Below are 21,382 nucleotides of genomic sequence, written 5' to 3'. Positions count from 1 at the left end.
TGTGACTCCGACTATGAGAAGCATGGTGACCATTATAATGAACTACTGAAGCTATGTCACCTGAGAGCTCGGCTTGTGGCTCCGACTACTGTATGCCATAGAACGCTGCCTGGACCGACCTCGGCTTGTGACCCGACTATGCCATAGAAGGCTGCCTGGACCAACCTCGGCTTGTTACTCCGACTATGCCATAGAAGGCTGCCTAGACCGACTTTGGCTTGTGACTCCGACTATGCCATAGAACGCTGCCTGGACCGACCTCGCTTGTGACTCCGACTATGCTATAGAAGGCTGCCTGGACCAACCTTGGCTTGTGACTCCGACTATGCCATAGAACGCTACCTGGGCCAACCTCGGCTTGTGACTCCGACTATGCCATAGAACGCTGCCTGGACCGACTTTGGCTTGTGACTCCGACTATGCCATAGAACGCTGCCTGGACCGACCTCGCTTGTGACTCCGACTATGCCATAGAATGCTGTCTGGACCGACCTTGGCTTGTGACCTGACTATGATAAAGAACACTGCCTGGAACAACCTCTGCGTGTGATCCCATCTATGCTTCAGAATGCTGCCTGTACCCCAACCATGCTACAGATTGCCATCTGCACCCCAGCTATGCTACAGAATGCCGCCTGTACCCCAACTATGCTACAGAATGCCGCCTGTACCCCAACTATGCTACAGAATGCCATCTGTACCCAGCTATGCTACAGAATGCCGCCTGTACCCCAACTATGCTACAGAATGCTGCCTGTACCCCAACTATGCTACAGAATGCCACCTATGCCCCAACTATGCTACATAATGCTGCCTGTACCCCAACTATGCTACAGAATGCTGCCTGTACCCCAACTATGCTACAGAATGCCGCCTTTACCCCAGCTATGCTACATAATGCTGCCTGTACCCCAGCTATGTTACAGAATGCCGCCTGGCCACTGCTTATGGCAAGTGAAACACAGAGGTGATTTGTATAACCCTTATTTGGCATTATCATTGTGCATGACAAGTACAATCATACAGAGATCCATGCTGTAACAATTGTAGCCAGGAAGCACAAAAATGAATCAGCGAGAAATAAAATTGGTGTTGGCAGTTTCAGCTGTGTCATGGGTCATTTTTACTACAATATTCTATAAAGTTGTATACAATAAAAGACAAATACAGTGTACATAAACATCGCTGCATCAGCAGACAACACTGAAATACTGTAGGTTTCAGGGTGGCGGAAAACTGCAGGATTTGGTCGAAAATGCTCTAAATAAGATAAGTAAAAGCACATGAAGGGAGAGGGCCCTGTTTGTGAGAGCTAGCATTCTATAGGGGAGGGGCAGACAGACAGACAGTGGTGACATTAATAGGGTGCAGACAATAAGCATAGAGCAGAGGGTTAGGATGAGATTTGACTGGGTTTGGAGAAGAAGTGGGTTTTGAGATTCCTCTTGAAACTTTGTAGAGGGGAGGAGAGACTAAGAGACAGAGGGAAAATATTCCAGAGAAAGGGAACAGCACGTGAAAAATGGGAGGAGATAATCATGAAGCAGGAGCAGCGACATGCATTAGCACAGTGAAAAGGACAGATGTGTAAAGAGAAATAAGGTCACAGCTGTAACTATGGGCATACTTAGGCCTATCTATCAATATCTGATATTGTTGCAATTTACAATTAAGGGGCCTCTTTATCCAGTGTATTTTCTTACATAAAATTATGTAAAAACTGCAAATTCTTCATAAGTTAATGAATTGTTGCTGTGTGCCAAGTAAAATGTGCTAGATTACACAGACTAATTAGCGCTGCTGATCGCAGTCCTCATTGTTATCAACATAGATATCTTTTTGGAGTCAGGCCACATTAGCTCTCTGCACACCATCTTTAGAAGACATAAGCAGCTCTAAGCCTATGGAGGTATCAGTGGTCTAACTATTAATTATGTGCCCCCTTGCCGCAAATTTTGGCAGCGCCCCCCCAGTAGGGTTAACAACCCCCCCCCCCAGTAGGGTTAACAATCCCCTGTAGAGTTAACAACCCCCCCGTTTGGCCGTTACCTCCTGCCGCATCTGTCTGCGGGTCCCGACTCTCCCAGCTACTGCTGCTAATAGAAGAAGTGACACTCAGCAAATGTCTGTCCCCATACAGCAGACCATTTTAAAGGTTGCCAGAGGAGGCCTGCCGCCTCCTCTATCATCCTCCCAAACTGTCTGCAGTATGTGGGCAGCCATTTCCAGAGTGTCACTTCTTTTATTAGCAGTAGTAGCCGGGAGAGCCGGGACCCGCAGACAGCAGTGGGAAACAATAGCTCCACAGACCCTCCCCCCCGGCACCCACACCCTCTCAGCGCCTCCCCGCCACCACGGGGACTGCGGGGCTATAGTTACGCCACTGGGAGGTATACTAGTAGGAGAGTTTACAGTACCGCGGGTCAGCTCCTGACACTGGGCTCCTGCACAAATGTGACGGATAAATGCTAATCCGTTAATGCAATACAGTTTCTTAATAATTGCTGCACCTAAAATTCAATGTGGTAAATTTAATTATTTACTTATTTATTTAGCACCTTCTAGAAGATAATAGATAGAATCTGATTGGTTGTCAACATCCCGTTTTCTCTCCCATCTTAGTAAAGTACAGTTGTGCTCATTAGTTTACATACCCTAGCAGAATTTATGATTTTCTGGCCATATGAACTCACACATTTTTCTTTCACTCGTGGTAAGTGGTTGGGTGAAGCCATTTATTGTCAAACAACTGTGTTTTTAAAATCATAATGACAACACAAACTACCCAAATTACCCTGATCAAAAGTTTACATACTCTTGAGATTTTGGCCTGATAACATGCACACAAGTTGGCACATACAGGTTTAAATGGCTACTAAAGGTAACCATCCTCACCTGTGATCTATTTGCTTGTAATCAGTGTGTGTATGTATAAAAGGTCAGTGAGTTTCTGGACTCCTCAAAGACCCTTGCATCTTTCATTCAGTGCTGCACTGACGTGTCTGGATTCTGAGTCATGGGGAAAGCAAAATAATGGTCAAAGGATCTGCGGGAAAAGGTAATTGAACTGAATAAAACAGGAAAAGGATATAAAAAGATATCCAAGCAATTGAGAATGCCAATCAGCAATGTTCAAACTCTAAGAAGTGGAAAATGAGGGATTCTATGGAAACCAAATCACAGTCAGATAAACCAACAAGAATTTCAGCCACAACTGCCAGGAAAATTGTTTGGGATGCAAAGAAAAATCCACAAATAACTTCAGCTGAAATACAGGACTCTCTGAAAAAAAGTGGTGTGGTTGTTTCAATAAGGAAGCATTTAAAGAAAAATGGGCTGCATGGTCGAGTCGCCAGAAGAAAGCCATTACTACGCAAATGCCACAAAGCATCCTGCTTACAATACTCCAAACAGAACAGAGACAAGCCTCAAAACTTCTGGAACAAAGTCATTTGGAGTGATGAGACCAAAATCAAACTTTTTGGCCACAACCATAAACGTTACAGAGTCAACAAGGCCTATGATGAAAGGTACACCATTCCTACTGTAAAACACGGAGGTGGATCGCTGATGTTTTGGGGATGTGTGAGCTACAATGGCACTGGAAACTTTGTCAAAATTGATGAAAAGTTGAATGCAGCATGTTATCAAAAAATACTGTAGGAAAATTTGCACTCATCAGCCCGGAAGCTGCGCATGGGATTTGTGAGCACAACTGTATGTACACTATATATTATCTATCTAACTCCTATTGTGTTGCTAAGAGGATGAACACCCATTAAACAGCATTAGTTCTGATTCTGATTTTGGGAATACAAAGAAAGCAGAGCTTGGTAGGGTAAAACCATGTTGTAGTGCAGACGAGGAAGATTTGAATTTTGCAGAAATATAATGGGGATTATTCAATGTGTGCCCATATTTCTGTCAGTCGGAAATATCGCTACACACCCATTCAATGTTTTTGTTTTCAGAAACGTTGAAACTGCGCACATTCCTCTTTTTAAAAAGTTGAATTTGCTTTTTTGAAATGACCACTAGATAGTTGAATCTGCTGCCATTTTCGACAATATGCAGCTATTTTTGAAAATTGAAAATTCGACCTGGGCTATAAAAAAGGGTTAAAGCCTGGGTTGCCTCTGTATAATGGTGACCCTGGTTTAATGTAAAAGAGCTGGAATTAGCTCGGAGCTGGGATCTATGACCCGGCTTAGCAATGACAAAGATAAACATCAGAGTAGACACACCAGGATGGGTAAAACAAATGACTGATGATCTAATTTGACTTGAGGAATGGTCAAGAATGTGGCAACTACAGTTAAATGCTAAAAAAGGCAAAATCATGCACTTGGGTTTTAAAAACCTAATGACCAAATATAGTTTCAAAGGTACTATATTAACTACTGAGGAGGAAAGGGAGTCACTGGGTCGGGTGACTTAAAGGTAGGTAAGCAATGTAACAAAGCAATGAGGAAGGCAAGTCAGGTGCTTGGTTGCGTAGGGAGAGGAATCAGCAGAAAGAAAGCAAGAAGTAATAATGCCACTGTGTATAGGTCATTGGTACAACCTCATCTAAAATGAGGTGTCCATTTCTGGAGGCCATATCTTCAGAAGGATATAAATACATCAGAGACGGTGCAAAGAAGAGCAACTAAGTGCATGGCCTACAGCACAAAACTTACCCAGAAAGACAAATAAATCTTAACATGTATAGTTTGGATAAGAAAAAGGTAAAACAAATTAAACATTCCTGGGGTAGGTATATGCATATCCTCACAAAGAACTAAGGTTCAAATAGGACTGAGGTTACATAAAAGTAAAAAAATATAGGCGCAGTGGTTCCTATTTGCTGTCATATTCTATATTTCTAAGAATGAAAATAAAACTGCCCAGCAGTAGGCTACATGTTAAAGCAACCAGTATTTACCTTGCATGCCAATGTATAGATTTGCACCCTTGCATTGAAACTAGCGCTTTCTTTATTCCCAACTCAGAATCAGACCCATTGACCCCTGTACTAGCAAAAAGCAGATAATAGTACTACAATAAACTAGTGAACACACATTTCACCAATATAATAAGAGTGCACAAGTCCTGTTCATACACGAGCATGCAATTTTGCAAACCTATTAACTATCTCTCATATTGCTTTTCCAAACCAGTGATGAGTGGATTAATAGATGGATTTACTGACCTGTGAGAAAATCAGGGTCGGGAACAGGTTCAGATATCTCTTCATGACATTGAGTTTCTGATGGTATAGTGGCTACGAGTAGACCATCCGGTAACTGGTGCTCTAGACCACGTGCAAAGTTATTCTGTCTGCAATGGAAGAATGCATGTCATTGACAACAGACTGAGGGGGAGGGAGGGTGGATTCCTCAATTAAAGAGGTTCCTAGAAGAGATTGACACTCTATGTATACAAATATAGAGTTACTAATGGAGATTCAGTTCTAAGTAATAGGCCCATAGCATCTACAGGAATATTACTGAAGGTTCCCCTGTGTGTTCTATTTATCAAACCCCTTATACTATTGCTGAACCTTTTGATTGTACCTACAATCAGGGCTATTTTTCAGCAGGCTCCAGCAGGAACTGTGGCCCTTATTCTAGTTCACTCTTTCTGACAAAATATTTTTTAGATGGACAAAACCATGTGCACTGCAGGTGTGGCAGGTGTAAAACCCCACCCAAATCTAATTATCTCTGTACAAGTAACACCTGCCTCACCTGCAGTGCACATGGTTTTGTCCATCTAAGAAATATTTTGTCAGAAAGAGTGAACTAGAATAAGGGCCACAGTTCCTGCTGGAGCCTGCTGAAAAATAGCCCTGTCTACAATATATCATTTTTAACTTTGCTCTACACAATATTATTAGTATCTGTGATTATCACACTGGCGTAACTAGAAAGATGTGTTCTACTAATAGGATGCCATAAGCACATATGTGCAATGAGGAAATCCAAGTAAAATGTGCAATAAATGACAAGACCCCTATGTACTAAGACTTGGAGAGAGATAAAGTACCAACCAATCAGCTCCTGTCACTTTTCAAACACAGCTGGAACATTATCTCCATCCACTTTATCTTTCTTCAAGGCTTAGAACATAGACCCCACAATGACTATTCCATGGTGGATATATGACAAATATTCTTCACCTAAATGATCCCTTCAGCAGCTGTCCTGGTGCGATTTCCTTGGTCTGGTTATTGTAACCATAAAAGAGCTCTCCAAAGAGTGTCTGGTTCATGGGCACCTCAGGAATGTCTCCGCAGTGGGCGCCTCCGGGGCAGGACTCAGTGACCAGGTGACAGGACAAGCCATCTGGGCCTAGTTTATAGTCCTCGATACAGCTGCGGAAGAAACACAGAAATGGCAGTAATGGGTTCCATGCCCTAAATTATAGAGACTTAAGCCCAATGCACACACCACAGGTAACTAGTAGTGTACACACTAAATGATATCGTTCAATGATGTCAATGGGACTCGCTGAACATGTGGGTCATTGGCTATATAGCCAGTTGACCTTCATATTCACCAGACATTGGCGGACATTAATGATATTGACTTTATACACTAGACTTTTTTTTTTCTAAACTATGGAACTTTATAATTGCTAGGTGTCGTCCGCTTATCGTAAATTCTTCCTAATGTTGATCAATCCTTGTTGGGTTCTGTGTTGTCCACATTACAGTGGTGTTTGCATGGGCCTGATTAAAGGTTCCAGGTGCCCTAGTCTAATACAAACGTAGCTCCCCTTCTAATGCTGTTAAACACGCATGTAACCACGATGTACATAAAGTAATGGCTCCATCGGTAAGGTACATTGGCACAGCCATCTGGCAGTCACCTTAAGAACTTTACCTCCCACAGTACATCAGGACGGGTGATCGCTAACAAGCATGCACTAAATTAGGCCTTCATTTTATTCCTCGGCTGTCACCTGCAAGCCCGCCCCTCCCCCGATGCCCTGATGCCCTCGGCTGCGGTCTCATCAGCCTATTGGTTAGTCAGGCGCTGTGTTAGCAATAAAGAAAACCCAATATGAATATGGTATTAAAAAGTGATTTTGTCATTATGACCGACCTTGAGAACATTATGGTCAATTCAGTTAAAAAGAAAATTGGTCCCCCCTGTGTATACAAAGGTGATCTGTCAGCTGCCTGAGAACGCTATTGCTATTGCAAGACAATTAAGAAAAGGAAAATTTTGCTGAGACATATAAACAGAGAGGATTTAGTCCATGTGCAAGTTTACAAATGAGAATAACACAATTTAATCAATCATCATCCAATTTTGATACAAAATTCATTACAAACTATATTGACCTTAAAATAGGCAAAAAATGATTGTTGATGATCAGCGATTTATCGATGAATTGGAAAAAAAATGTTACGTTTAAAATCCCAGATTTTCGGATTGCGACCCTTTTTGATATTCCCCAACCCGGTCAACTGGTAAATTGTGACAATTCATTGCAGATGTGATGGGGCATTAGGCCCTTATTCTGGTCGACTCGAGCCCTCCAGAAGCCGCCCGCGCCCTCTCGCATGTGGCGAACGCCCGCACAGCTGCGAATGGATAATTTGCAAAATCATCCATTTGCAGCCTTGGGTGCGGGGGAGAAATCATTGGATGGTTGGCGACACTGGGCGTTACCATGGGCGAATCCACTGGAACCCGCCCCATGCCCCCCACGCCACCCATGCATGCAAACACTGTGGCCGCTCGCACAAAGTGGGTGCACATGTGCATATATAACTATGTGCAGTCACCAAAAATTGGTCCCCAGTGCGAACGCGCGGGGGACCGATTAAATCAGAATCACTCCCCTAGTCACTATTGGCAACAGCAAGAGCAGTAAGAGGGAGACGGGACAATTTTGACATGGAGGGGATTGGAGTAGGAGCACATTTCACAAGGAAATGTAGGGTGGGCTTATGTCGTATAGATCCTTGAAGCTACCCCCTGCCTTGACCGACATATTCCTCAACCATTCTCCACTTGGTACATAATGGGGAGGGAGCAAGGAGGGCTCTTACACACAATCTCACTCATTTCATCTATTGCTTCTGTAGAAGAGAGAATGTTTTTGTGATTATAAACAGGGTTTAAAGTGGTGGTGGAACCAAGAGGTGCAGACCGCAGCTGGAAGAGAACCATGGAGCCTCCAGGCACTTAGGAAGGGGAATTTTGGATGTGGCTGCATCATCTGTTGACCTGGGTGGTGTTTTTTTGTTGGAATTACTGTGTAAGGCCATGGTGGAGGTAAAACTAGTTCCACCAACCATTGCAGGTGGTGGAACTCAGTTACACCCCATCCCCCCCCTACACTTTAACCACTGGTTACAAACAGTATTCATGCAATCAAACCTTTCCATTCTCCAATACATTTAATACTAAAGATCAGATGCACCCTGTTTCTCATGTCTATGTAATGTAATTAGTTACTAATGATAGGCTGCTGCTACTGAGTGTAGCTGAGTGTAACACTCTATTGTTAGAATAGAGTCCGTTCCATAGAACATTGTGCTGATGGCTCTTACCCACAAAGCATTAGGATGTTGTACATCTCAGGGTCATCAGGGAAAGGAACTTCTTTCTGAAGGCATAATTGTTCACAGCCGCCATTAAAGCCGTCCGAACAGTCAACTCCCATCTGGCGGTTGTAGCAGCCCGATAGATCTTTCATTGGACTGAGTCCTAAGGGGCACTGTGGAGAAAGAAGTCCCGATATAATTTATTACCATTTCCACATAGAATTATGTTCCGCATGTGCTGTAGAATTATGTTCTGCAATGTACATAAAGCAATGGTTCCATCAGTAATCAGTTACATTGGCACTGCAATCTGGCAGTCATCTAAAGAACTTTACCCCTCACAGTACATTGGGACAGGCGATAACTAACAAGCATGGAATAAATTCGGCATTCATTTTATTCCTTGGCTGTCACCTGCAGAATGCCCCTACCCCAGTCCTTGCACCTAATTAGCTTATTGGTTAATCAGGAACTGCATGCCTAAGGTTTGAGAATAGCAAAAATCTTGCACCTATGTTTGCTATTGAGTGCTGTGGTTTTATTTTTCTACATCCTCCATACCTACACTATACCACCCAACTTTACAACTATGTGTCCTGAATCAGGACCTCTGATTCATAAATGGGTGGAGCAATGGGGGTTGTGGGTGTGGCCTCAGGTGACTCGGGTGTGGCCTAGAGTCACAACCCCGGTTTCCTGCATTGTGGCGGCATGCCCAGAACTCCCCGAGCAGCTGGGCAGTCCCTGGCTCCCCTCCTTGCACTGAATAGATGCCGTACACATACACAGGGCATCTATACAGTGATCACCAGCTGCTCTGCAGAGCAGGGCAGCGGTGATCACTGGGTCAACCGGTGACCCGCAGGTGGGACATTGAGTTTCCAATTAGCTGGGCTGGGGTGTGTCTCCCCCTACAACTGTGATCCCGTATGCAGAAATGATTGAGTGCCAGCATTTCATTATAATGTGCATGCTATAGCACCACTCAGATGGTTTACTACTGAAGCATCTGTCACCTCCACTGTGCCTATGTACACCGATGCTGATATTTGCACAGCCACCATAAGGCCCTCACAAGGGCCCTACCAGGAGACAGTAACATTACTATATTATCACACAGCAGCTGCAAATGCATTAGGGTACATCTTCAAATCTGGGCCTTTAAATGTATATTTGAGAAAAAAAACCGACTGAAGTATTGATTATTTGTGCGTCTTTTGCCAAATATAAAACATTTTCATCAAGTGTCTGACAATTGATCTCCTAGCTGGCGAAGTTCACATCTTTTCGTTTCATTCCTGAGAGTCTGGTTTATAGAACACAAACCACTTTTTAGCAGGAGTGACACGGCTGCCATGGAATCGGAGGTTGCTAAGCAATCGACTCGACAGAACAAAACTTCAAGAAGGAGTTTGTGCAACCTAAAATACTCAAATCCTACAGCGATCAGACTGCAACGCAGCCAGTGATCAAAAAGAGCAGAAAAACAAAACTTGGCGGCAGAGTTCTAAGTCGTAGGAGCTCAGCTGCGTAATTAATGGCAGTTTTCACTCGTAATAAATAAATAATGGATAAATATATTCGCAGGCAGAAGGTTCCCGGTGGATAATTGCTGTTCTCGTGTGTTACTGAACATTAATAATATCATGTAAAAATAAAAGTAAGTCTCGCTTATAATAGTTTTAGGTCTCCTTTTTAATTGCGTCTTATTTTTTTTATAATCGGTTGCCAAAATTCAGCAAAGTGATTCCTGTCATGTTCATACTCATTATGACATCAATGCAAGGGTTTTATGTATTCCTTGTGATATTCTCGTTTACAAATTCACCACACATATGGCCTTATCCCAAATGTGTTTATGATAATCCTTTTGTTCAGAGTAACAATGAGACTCCTCCAGAGAAAATGCCGCCCCCAGGGATTATATTGATAAGTATATTATTGGTAGCTCATTCCATTTTAGAATATATTGCTAATTTATTGCACTCCAGATGCGGAACCATGGGGAGAGATAGATAAGGGCCAGTTATTCAGGTTCGTTCGCAGCGGCCATTAGGTCGCCCAGGGACCGCGTGCAGCTGCATGTGTATACGCTGGGCCTGCGGGGGGTGGAGGGGGGTCTACTCACCCATCGGAGCGGGAGGGGTACTCACACATGGTAATTGCCAGGTAACGTTGGCGTCGAGGGCGGACAGCTGACATCATCGCATGCCAGCTGCCTGCTCAGTTCCTCCCGAATGTGCATGCATATATCATACCCTCCAACTGTACCGATTTAGCCGGTACAGTACCGTTTTTTTATGGTCTGTACCGGCTAAATACAAATGTACCGAATGTACCGTTTTTTTCACATTTCCCAGCCGCTCCTCTCACTCCAGTGATGCTGGTCGGATCAGGCACTGCGCAGGTTAAGATCTAGCCAAGTGCACCCGTTCCCGGAGGTGCATTACGGCCTGGGACAGCGTGCATCGCGCAATGACATCACGCAGCCCACGGCCCTGCTCCCGAACGCTGCCTTACACAGGTTTTAAAATTCTTGGCGGACGCGGCGGGGCAGCAGCGTCTCTGAGGTGGGAGGTGAGGGGGAGCGCTGATCACCTTATTCACATGGTAGGTGAGGGGGAGCGCTGAGCACCTTATTCACATGATAGGTGAGGGGGAGCGCTGAGCACCTTATTCAGCCGGGAGGTCAGGGGGACCGCTCAGCAGCATATTCAGCGGGGTGGTGAGGGGACCGCTGGAGTGCCTCTGTTTGTTCACGTATCACAGTCTATTGTGCCTGGAGGGCCCCCTCGGCAGCTGCTTCAGGAACCCACGGAGTGCCCGGCTGATATAGTACATACATATATATATAATGAAAAAAATGGCCAATACACATTTGGAAAGGGAGCGTAACCATGCCCCCTTTATCATTGACCACGCCCCCTTTCCAATTGTGTACCGATTTCTGTCCATGAAATGTTGGAGGATATGATATATAAGTGACCTGAGAGTCACTTTATATATGTGTGCACGCACCAAATCTGGTGGACTCACAAGGGTGCGAATTCGCATCCGAGCGAGTCAACCAGAATAATCCCCAAGGTGGAGAAGGATAAAATCTCCACCAATCAACAGCCGTTTTTAAAGCACAGCCTGTAATAAGAAGCTGATTGGTCCTTACTTTTTCTGTCCCCGGTATCTCTTTTCAAGTTTTGATAAATCCCCGGTGAAAACAGAATTCATATCATTCACAATAATACTTTAAGCTGTAAGTTCATAGCATTCTAGTTATTTATAGTGGTAAAAAGCAAAGATTTAACGGGCATTCCCATTAACCCCTGCTCTGCTCTACTGAGCCTATTTTCTGGCAATTGCACTCATCATATGCAGGAAACAGAATGGGGCCAATTCAGCCCAAAATTCCTGCCTGTCCACAATGGTCAGGAGCGAATTACTTCGGCAAGTTTCACACTCGCCGGGCCATTCGCTCCATAGCAGGAGGTATGGGGGCGGGCAGGCGCTGAAGTAGGGGAATGTCTAGAATTTTATGGGCGTGCCCAAAAAGCGCTGGGCGTAAGCCTACACATCCCCTCGCATGCAAATTAAGGAGTTGCATGGAGGGTCGGGCATTCTGTCAGGTGGCGTTTACCTAGTCACTAGGCTGTGAACATACACAGCCTAGCGAACATACACAGCCTAGCGGACAGGTCTGAATCAGGCCTAATATACATTGTGAATAGACTTAACATCTTCAGAAAATATTGTTTTTTTTTTGTTTTTTGTAAAATGTTTAACCAAAATTACCCAAAAAAGTGTGCGGGGGTCATCAGTTAATGACATTTCAAGAAGTGTTTTTATTCAATCTAAAAAAATCTGCACCTAAAAATATTTTTTTTTATAAAAATTATTTAACATTTTTCCATATCTTTATTTAAATGCATACTAAGGGGTATATTCAATTGATGCCGGATCCATTCCAAAATTATTTTGCCGGAATGGATCTGGCATCCATTAATCCGACATCCGGATTTGGCTGCTGATTGATGCTCACCCGGCCGGCGCTGGAACCGGGTGAGCACGGCAGCAGCAGGAGGCAGCATGTGCCCGGATGGGGCCGCGTGAGTTGCTCTCACATGGCTGGCAGCGCGACAGGTGAGTGCGGCGGGTGGGTACGGCAGTCGGTGGGTGGGCAGCAGGAGGGTTCGGGTGGCGGGGACAGAAGGATGTCGCCATGTAAGCTGCTGCACACATTCAACCTGCTGAAAAAAACCCAGCTAGCATTGAATAGATCGGAACCCCTTCCGATCTATTCATGTTGAAAACTGACGTCTTTTTGGAAAGACGGCAGTTTCAAATGAATATACTATATCTATGAGTAATAGGGCACCCCAACAATTATAGAAAACAAACTGCAATAAGGGTGGGATGTACTAAAGAGAAAATGCGGTAAAACACCCGTTTTACCGCATTTTCCTAAGTATCAATACCCGTCCGCCCCATTTTCGCTAGGCAGGGTATCGCCACCCTCTGGGTGGCGATATCCTATAGAAGCCTATGGGCTTCTTTCGCCGCCCGTCGTCCGCGCCCCCCCCCCTCCTCCCATCCTCCTTTGATCTCCTCCTCCCCCTGGTGTCACAGCCGGGAGGACATCCGGCTGCAGGGGGGAGGAGGAGACGCAGGGGGACGCTGGCAGCCGCCGGGAGGTGACGGAGACCCCCGCACACCACATCACAGGTATCGCGGAGGTCTCCGTCACCGCAACCCGATGCTGGCCGCATATGTTAGTACATATGCGGCAGCATCGCGGCGGCTGCCATGCGAAGGGCGGCGATGTATATTAATACATCCCGCCCTAAATGTGGAGATATCCCTTTTCCTTTGATGGAAGTGGTGGGATGCTCTAAAGAAAAAATGCTGGTTTCTGCATTTTTACCACATTTCCCAATGCATTTTACTCCACACGTCAGAGTTTTGGTGTGGTGCTGGCATTACCCTATTAGAAGTCCATGGGCTTAACTCCTTAGCGCTGGCTGAGGGATCCATGACGGATCCCTCCCAGCATGCCCTGTGGCTGATGTTGTCACTTCATGCGCAGAGGGACTTCAGGGTCACAGACCCGCAAGTACAGTGACGGGGGTGCACCACAAAGGACAGTTCTTATCAGAAGTGGTGTCCTTTGCATTATCAATTGCATAATTACAGGATGCACCGACGATTATTAGCCCAAGATGAGGAGGACATAATCGGGACAGTTGGGAGGTGTGTGTTTGTACCTCCTTCATCAACCTGATAAACTAGTGAATACTCTTTCTGTGTGATTTGTATTTGTCATACTTTATTATTGTGACTGTTTGGCGCTGCAGACCAGCTCACTACTTCTGCTGTTGGTTCATCACTGCATACATTATATATGTGCTGCTTGCTTTGCTCTCATTGAAGTAAACCAAGCGGTAAATGACTGTGAATTAGCACCACTTAATGACTGGTGAATACTAGTTGCCTAATGAGGTGATGACAAACAAGATATAAAGTTCTTTAATATCTTCTTCAATGTCTTCTTCAGTTGTCTGAGTGCAACCATGATATACTGTAAGTAGACTTGTACATTACACTAAGGCTTGGGGGCATATCATACACCTGCGCAGGTATATGTAACCAATTTCTCTGAATTCTATTATCATGTAGTGTTCAGGATTTGTTACTAATACTATTCAGTGTGCCGGGGAACCAATGTCTTGTTACTTGCTAAGTATTAACCCCTCCCTTGCATGCACCTGAAAAGTTTTACTGAACTAATTTGAGCATCTACCACTATCTGTATGTATGTTGTGAGAGGCAGAGAGGAGCTTGTATTAGGAGGAGATGTGGGTCCTGATATGCCACATGGAGTAGTCTGGGGTTGCTCCAAGGTAGGTAGCTCTTAGTTCAGATATACCAAGTAAGGAGCCATTATCATGTGGCTCCTTGCTGACTAATTGCAGACCCAATTTAGGGTAACGGTGATGTGGGGTGCGGTGCTCCTGGACTGGATGGGCTGGGTGGCTTTAGTTCGGCATGCCCTTACATTCTATTAACACTTTTCCCTCACTAACACTCTCTCTCTCTTATTTTAATTACATTTCATTTATCTCTCTCTTTATGTATAGCTTCGGCTTCCTATCACTAATTATTAACACTTAGTCAGGGTTGCCGACTTTTTATGTCTCCTCTCCGGGAGAAGCCTGGAGAGGAGACTTTCAGCTGCAGTTCGGGGGGCGGGGCTTGAGCTTTACATCATTAAGCCCGGCCCCCAGGATGGTAAAACCCCCCCAATTCACGGATCTCCGTGGAGGGGGCGTGGCTAAAACGACGCGATTTTAGCTCCGCCCCCTCTGAGACCCGCGGATTGACGGATTTCAATCCAAAAGTATGGGGAAGACGCCGCAATCGGGGGGGGGGGGGTGGCGTGGGGCCCCCCCGGAATCCGGGAGGGTTGCCCACCTTTCCGGGGGGCCGGGAGGAGGACCCGATTTTCGGGATCCTCCCGGTAATTCCGGGAGGGTCGGCAACCCTGCACTTAGTATCTCACTGGCATGCCGCACTGGGCCTCCTAGCTTATGATAGTTTTTGGGGTGCCACACACTGCACCTAGATATAGCGCCAGGGACCCCCAATATACAGAGAAGCCTTGACGCGGCTTGGGGGCATGTCATACACCTGCGCAGGTATATGTAACCAATATCTCTGAATTCTATTATCATGTAGTGTTCAAGATTGGTTGCTAAAACTATTCAGTGTGCCGGGGGAACCAATGTCTTGTTACTTACTAAGTATTAACCCCTCCCTTGCATGCACCTGAAAAGTTTTACTGAACTAATTTGAGCATCTACCACTATCTGTACATTACACTAACGGACAGATTTATTTATTATCAGTTTCATATAAAGGGCACACATATTCCGCAGCACTTTGCAGAGAATATTTGAACATTCACATCAGTCCCTGCCCCAGTGGAGCTTACAAACTATATTCCCTACCACATGTATACACACACACACAGACATTCTAGGGTTGATTTTTTATTGGGAGCCAATTAGCCTACCAGTATATTTTTGGATTGTGGGAGGAAACCGGAGTACCCGGAGGAAACCCACACAAGTACAGGGAGAATATACAAACTCTGCACAGTTAGGGCCATGGTGGGAGTCGAACCCATGACCTCAGTGCTGTGAGGCAGTAATGCTAACCATTACACCATCCGTACTGACAGATGCACTAAGCTTCAAAAGTGATAAAATGGAGAGTGATAAACAGTCAGCCAATCAGATCTTACCTGCCATGTTACAGACTGTGTTTGAAATATGTCAGACAGGAAAATGATTGGATGATTGTTTATCACTCTCCATTTTATCACTTTTGAAACTGGCTTCTAGTGACTTATTTTTCTCTTTGAAATGTTAAAATTTAAAAATAGGAATAAATAATTTTTATATCTGCCACCCCTACCTCTACAGCTGAAGGTTACCAGCTGAGGCCAGTAAGAGGTATGTAGACTGGTATGGGTAGTGGAGCCCTGTACTTCTGTTTTATGTATTAGGTATCTTGCAATGGGCCAGATGTACCAGAGTGATAAAGTACCAGCTAATCAGCTCCTAACTGCCATGTCACAAGCTGTGTTTGAAAAATGACAGGTACTGTAGGAGCTGATTGGTTGGTGGTTTAACAATCTCCATTGTATCACTTTAGGCCCTGCTCGCAAGCATACAATCTATATGGGATGGTCATATTTGTTATACTTTTAACCAGCAGGACTCAGCGGGATATTCTGGTTGATTTGCTCGGATGTGAATTTGCATCCTTGCGAGTCAACCTAACCCAGCCTTTCGAATGGTGGTATGCCGTCCCGCCATTCGCAAGGTGTGTTCCTTCCCACTGGCTGTGAATGGATGTTTTACATAAACATCCATTCACAGTGTGCAGGGGAACACCCACATCATTCGATGATCAGTGACCATCGAATGATGTGGAAGGTGCATGCATATGTAAGGGTGCTATGAGGCATCCTTACATATGCGTGCACGTTCAGAAGGAAGTGGAGGGGCAGCTGACAACCGGTGATCAGCTGCCCGCCCCTGGCACCCACATCACGGCCTCATTAGCATGAGAACGCCCAGAATTCTAATGGGAACGCCCATAAAATGCTGGGCGTTCACATATGCTAATGGTGGGCCCGCCACCCCACGCCCCTCTCCGCCACCCGCCCGCTGTCCTGGGCGCGTGCACCCTGCGATCTGTCTATTCACAGTGGGTGCACTCACCATGTGTATGCACATGTGCAGAAATGCGCAGTGACATAACATCAGTTCCCGTGTGAATGAACGGCCGCAGCGAACGAACGTAAATAAGGTCCTCAGTCACTTTACAAGCATCAAAACATAGCACATAGCACAACATAGATCAGTGTTACAGCACAAAGTGCACAAATTGAAAAACAGTGATCATAGTAAACATAGTGGGCACAGGAGGATGTATGACAAAGTGAAAGGGGTGGAGAAGAGAAGCCAGTGGAGAACCAATCAGTTTTGAAATAACATTTAACAAATGCATTGTATACAATTATATGCAGCAAACGGTTGGTTGCAATGGGTAATTTTAGCACTGCTTCACTTTGCAACACTTTTCACTTTTATACATCAGGGTGTGGATTATTAGGTCGACAGTAAAAAAAAGTCGACACAGGAAACAGTTTGACACACAGTAGGTCGGCATGTAAAAAAAATCAATATAGCAATAGGTCAAAATGAAAATTGTTGACACATGAACATTTTTTTGGTATCTTTTTCGACATCTGTTGACCCCAAACTAGGTAAAGCAACAAGTCATTTGGAGGAAAAAGAATTTGGGCAAAAATCATGTTAACCTTTTAATTTGACAACCATTGGCAAGTCGATTTATTGCTTGTGTTGAACTTTTGTCAATGTTGACCTACAGTAGTGCATGTCGATATTTTGACCATGTCAACCTTTTGCCTCTTGACCAATAGTGGTTGATCTATTGACTGTTGATCGAGACACAGTTGACCTACCAACAAGGACCAATACATCTAGCCCACAGTGAGCTTAATGCAGGGTTAGTGCAGTCAGTTTGATTACTAAATTTCAAAGATTACCTCCAGCAGTTTCATTGAGACCTTTCATAGCCTAACTAGCCCCTCTTGTGTACTAACCCCATAAAAATCCTAGCATCTGATGTGTGTGACCTCTAGCATGTATATACATTCACATTTCAAGACTTACAAACTAAACCTGAAATAAAGACTTGGAGACTTAGGTTTGGCAGAAATTGTTAGCTGAATTATTTTAGCACTTTTAAGCTAGATTAATTTATTAATAATTAATTAATTAATGGTGGCCCAGAAAGAACGGCTAATTAACTAAGCTCCACCCACACAATCTGCATATGTAATCAAGCCTACCCTAACAATCGGTATCCGCTCGACCTACTGCATTGACTACCCACCCATCAGGGTGGGGTCGCTGTCCCCGAGTGGATCCAGCGAAGGCCTAAGCCAATGAGAGGCGAGCGCACCAAAAAACAAACATATACTGTACGTAGCATCATTATTTGAATAAGAACCAATTCTATTAACCTGCCGTTCTGTCCCGCCTATCAGCCAACGCAATTAAACACCCACCCAACCATAAAAACACAAGGGAGGGAGGGCGGGAAAACTTTCAGGAAAGAGAGGAAGACTCCTCCCTTTCCTGCACTGATATCCCAGATAATACTGCCCTTCCCTGAGTCCTTATTGGACCCCCGAGTCACATGCTTCCCTAGGTCACACAACAGCCTTGGATGTTTAAGCCACTCCATGCCTATTGCAGACATTACGTTAATCTTCTCAAGCACCTAAACTTCCCACGCCCCCCCCCTCCCCCAAGCTTAACTCTACCCCACAGCCTATCTGAGCCTTCCTGCAGTAACTCCTGATGGCAGTAATGCCATGTTGCCTATTATAGCTGTCTAATGAAAACATGATCAAACGTCTGTTTCTTCCCAGCATTCAGCAGTGAGGTTTGCAATGAGATTTCAGACTTAATGCCAGCAATGATGTGTTAGAAATACACCGTCCTACATTCCTCACGCACTGATCTCTGCTATTTCTGGCGATTTGCATTTCTACAATTCCTGGAGGGTAATTCTGAAGAAGTGCCCAAGATATAAAGAGATTCTCACTATATTAAGGGAGTGTGTGTTTTCAATGTAAAATATCGGCCATATGTAGAAATATTCTTGTTGGCCCCTCATGGCATCTCCTGTGCTGTTATGTATATACAGTACCTATCAGAATACAGCATGATATGTGTATACCTATAATTTGGGTGCACATGAAAAGGTGTGTGGTCTCATGGGGGCTGCCCCCAGGCTCTCTCCTGCACTGTGTAGATACCGGGCACACTACCAACTAGAATGTATTACCTACTACAGATGCACCCTACATCCTTGTTGCAGTCGCATTAAACAGCCCTTCTAGTAACTCGGTAGTGCCAAGTGTCTTTTCGTGCAACGTTTTCCATTAAAATGTATCTTATTTGCATTGCTATGTGAATAGGACTCACAAACAGCTTCTACTGAATAACTAGATACGTGGCATAGCCAGTGCTAAATTTCCTATTAGTCACATAAGGCACATGCCTAGGGGTGGCACTGTCGGCCCAAAATGTACCAGTAACAGCTTAACCCTTTCAGGTTCAACGTCTAGTCAGGCTCAACAGCCCTAGCGCTAGTAGAAGATCCAATGGTGAGCCACTTTAAAATAAGAACATAACATTGTTCAACATATAGGGTGAGATTTAATAGGATGAGATATTCAGAAAGTGAGAGATTTGGGAAGAAATCTCCAGGTTTTTTAAAGCGGCAATCATTTACAATGCAAAAGCAGTTTGAATTTGCAGTGTAAATAATTGCCGCTTTAAAAAAACTGGAGATTTCTTCCCAAATCTCTCAATTTCTGAATATCTCATCCTATTAAATCTCACCCTTAATGTAGACCATTTTTGAATAAAAAATTAAATTAAACAATTACAATTAATTTAAAAATTTAAACCAGACTAAATTGCAAAAATAAATCTGGACTGCAAAGGGTTAATATTTCCACTGTACTGTAGCATATGCTCTTGTAAACTTTTTTTACCAATCAATGAAAATAATAAAATAAGCGAAAGGGGAGGAGGTGGTTACTGTGTTGCCTCACTCATAAAATCAGCCCTGGCAATGGCTATGTTCTGCATGTTTGCATATGAAATGCTACATGTTTTCAGCAAAGAAGACACCCAACGCAGAATACTAATTGACAAAACAAGCACGGAACTCTTTATGTCTCTGCCAGGAATTGCCGACTAACTCCAACCAGACATCTCGCCAATAATTCAAAAGGCAAAACCCAACTGGAAAGAAAGATTTCATGTTGTGTTAAGTCTTACATCAATAATCTCAGCCATGGTTCCCACATCAAGAATCTCAGCCATGGTTCCCACATCAAGAATCTCAGCCATGTTTCTCACATCAAGAATATATGAAATGGTTCTCATATAAAGAATCTCAGCCATGGTTCTCACATCAACAATCTCAGCCATGGTTCCCACATTAAGAATCTCAGCCATAGTTCTCACATCAACAATCTCAGCCATATCTCTCACATCAAGAATCTCAGCCATGGTTCTCACATAAACAGTCTCAGCCATAGTTCTCACATCAACAAACTCAGCCATGGTTCTCACATCAAAAAGCTCAGCCATGGTTCTTACATCAAGAAGCTCAGCCATGGTTCTCACATCAACAATTTCAGCCATGGTTCCCACATCAAGAATCTCAGCCATGGTTATCACATCAACAATCTCAGCCATGGTTATCACATCAAGAATCTCAGCCATGGTTCTCACATCAAGATTCTCAGCCATGCTTCCCACATCAAGAATCTCAGCCATGGTTTTCGCATCAAGAATCTCATCCATGGTTCCCACATCAAGAAGCTCAGCCATGGTTCCCCCATCAAGAATCTCAGCCATGGTTCTCACATCAAGAATCTCAGCCATGGTTTTCACATCAAGAATCTCAGCCATGGTTCTCACATCAACAATCTCAGTCATGGTTCTCACATCAAGAATCTCAGCCATGGTTCTCACATCAACAATCTCAGTCATGGTTCTCACATCAATAATCTCAGCCATGGTTCTCACATCAACAATCTCAGCCACGGTTCTCACATCAACAATCTCAGCCATGGTTCTCATATCAACAATCTCAGTTATGGTTATCCCATCTACAATCTCATCCATGGTTATCACATCAACAATCTCAGCCATGGTTCTCACATCAACAATCTCAGTCATGGTTCTCACATCAAGAATCTCAGCCATGGTTCTCACGTCAACAATCTCAGTCATGGTTCTCACATCAAGAATCTCAGCCATGGTTCTAACATCAACAATCTCAGCCACGGTTCTCACATCAACAATCTCAGCCACGGTTCTCATATCAACAATCTCAGTTATGGTTATCCCATCTACAATCTCATCCATGGTTTTCACATCAAGAATCTCAGCCATGGTTCTCACATCAACAATCTCAGTCATGGTTCTCACATCAAGAATCTCAGCCATGGTTCTCACATAAACAGTCTCAGCCATAGTTCTCACATCAACAAACTCAACCATGGTTCTCACATCAAAAAGCTCAGCCATGGTTCTTACATCAAGAAGCTCAGCCATGGTTCTCACATCAACAATTTCAGCCATGGTTACCACATCAAGAATCTCAGCCATGGTTATCACATCAACAATCTTAGCCACGGTTATCACATCAAGAATCTCAGCCATG

At 44.2% G+C, this 21,382-nt stretch overlaps 1 protein-coding gene across 2 annotated transcripts in view; it reads right to left on the bottom strand.

The window, feature by feature from the left end:
- ASTN1 (astrotactin 1) overlaps window positions 1-21,382 on the bottom strand; it is a 364,520-nt gene that overhangs the window by 80,809 nt on the left and 262,329 nt on the right. For both annotated transcript variants that reach the window (XM_083157262.1, XM_083157261.1), the window contains 3 exons: window positions 8,549-8,715; window positions 6,161-6,355; window positions 5,192-5,319 (listed from right to left, as the gene is read on the bottom strand). In XM_083157262.1, the coding sequence (XP_083013388.1) occupies window positions 5,192-5,319; window positions 6,161-6,355; window positions 8,549-8,715 (490 nt within the window). The remainder of the gene's footprint in view (window positions 1-5,191; window positions 5,320-6,160; window positions 6,356-8,548; window positions 8,716-21,382) is intronic.

This window comes from Crinia signifera, chromosome 8 (assembly GCF_055691185.1).
Source record: "Crinia signifera chromosome 8, ASM5569118v1, whole genome shotgun sequence".
NCBI lineage: Eukaryota > Metazoa > Chordata > Amphibia > Anura > Myobatrachidae > Crinia > Crinia signifera.
Note: the sequence above shows the minus strand (reverse complement) of the source record. Positions and strands in the feature narration are given on the sequence as shown.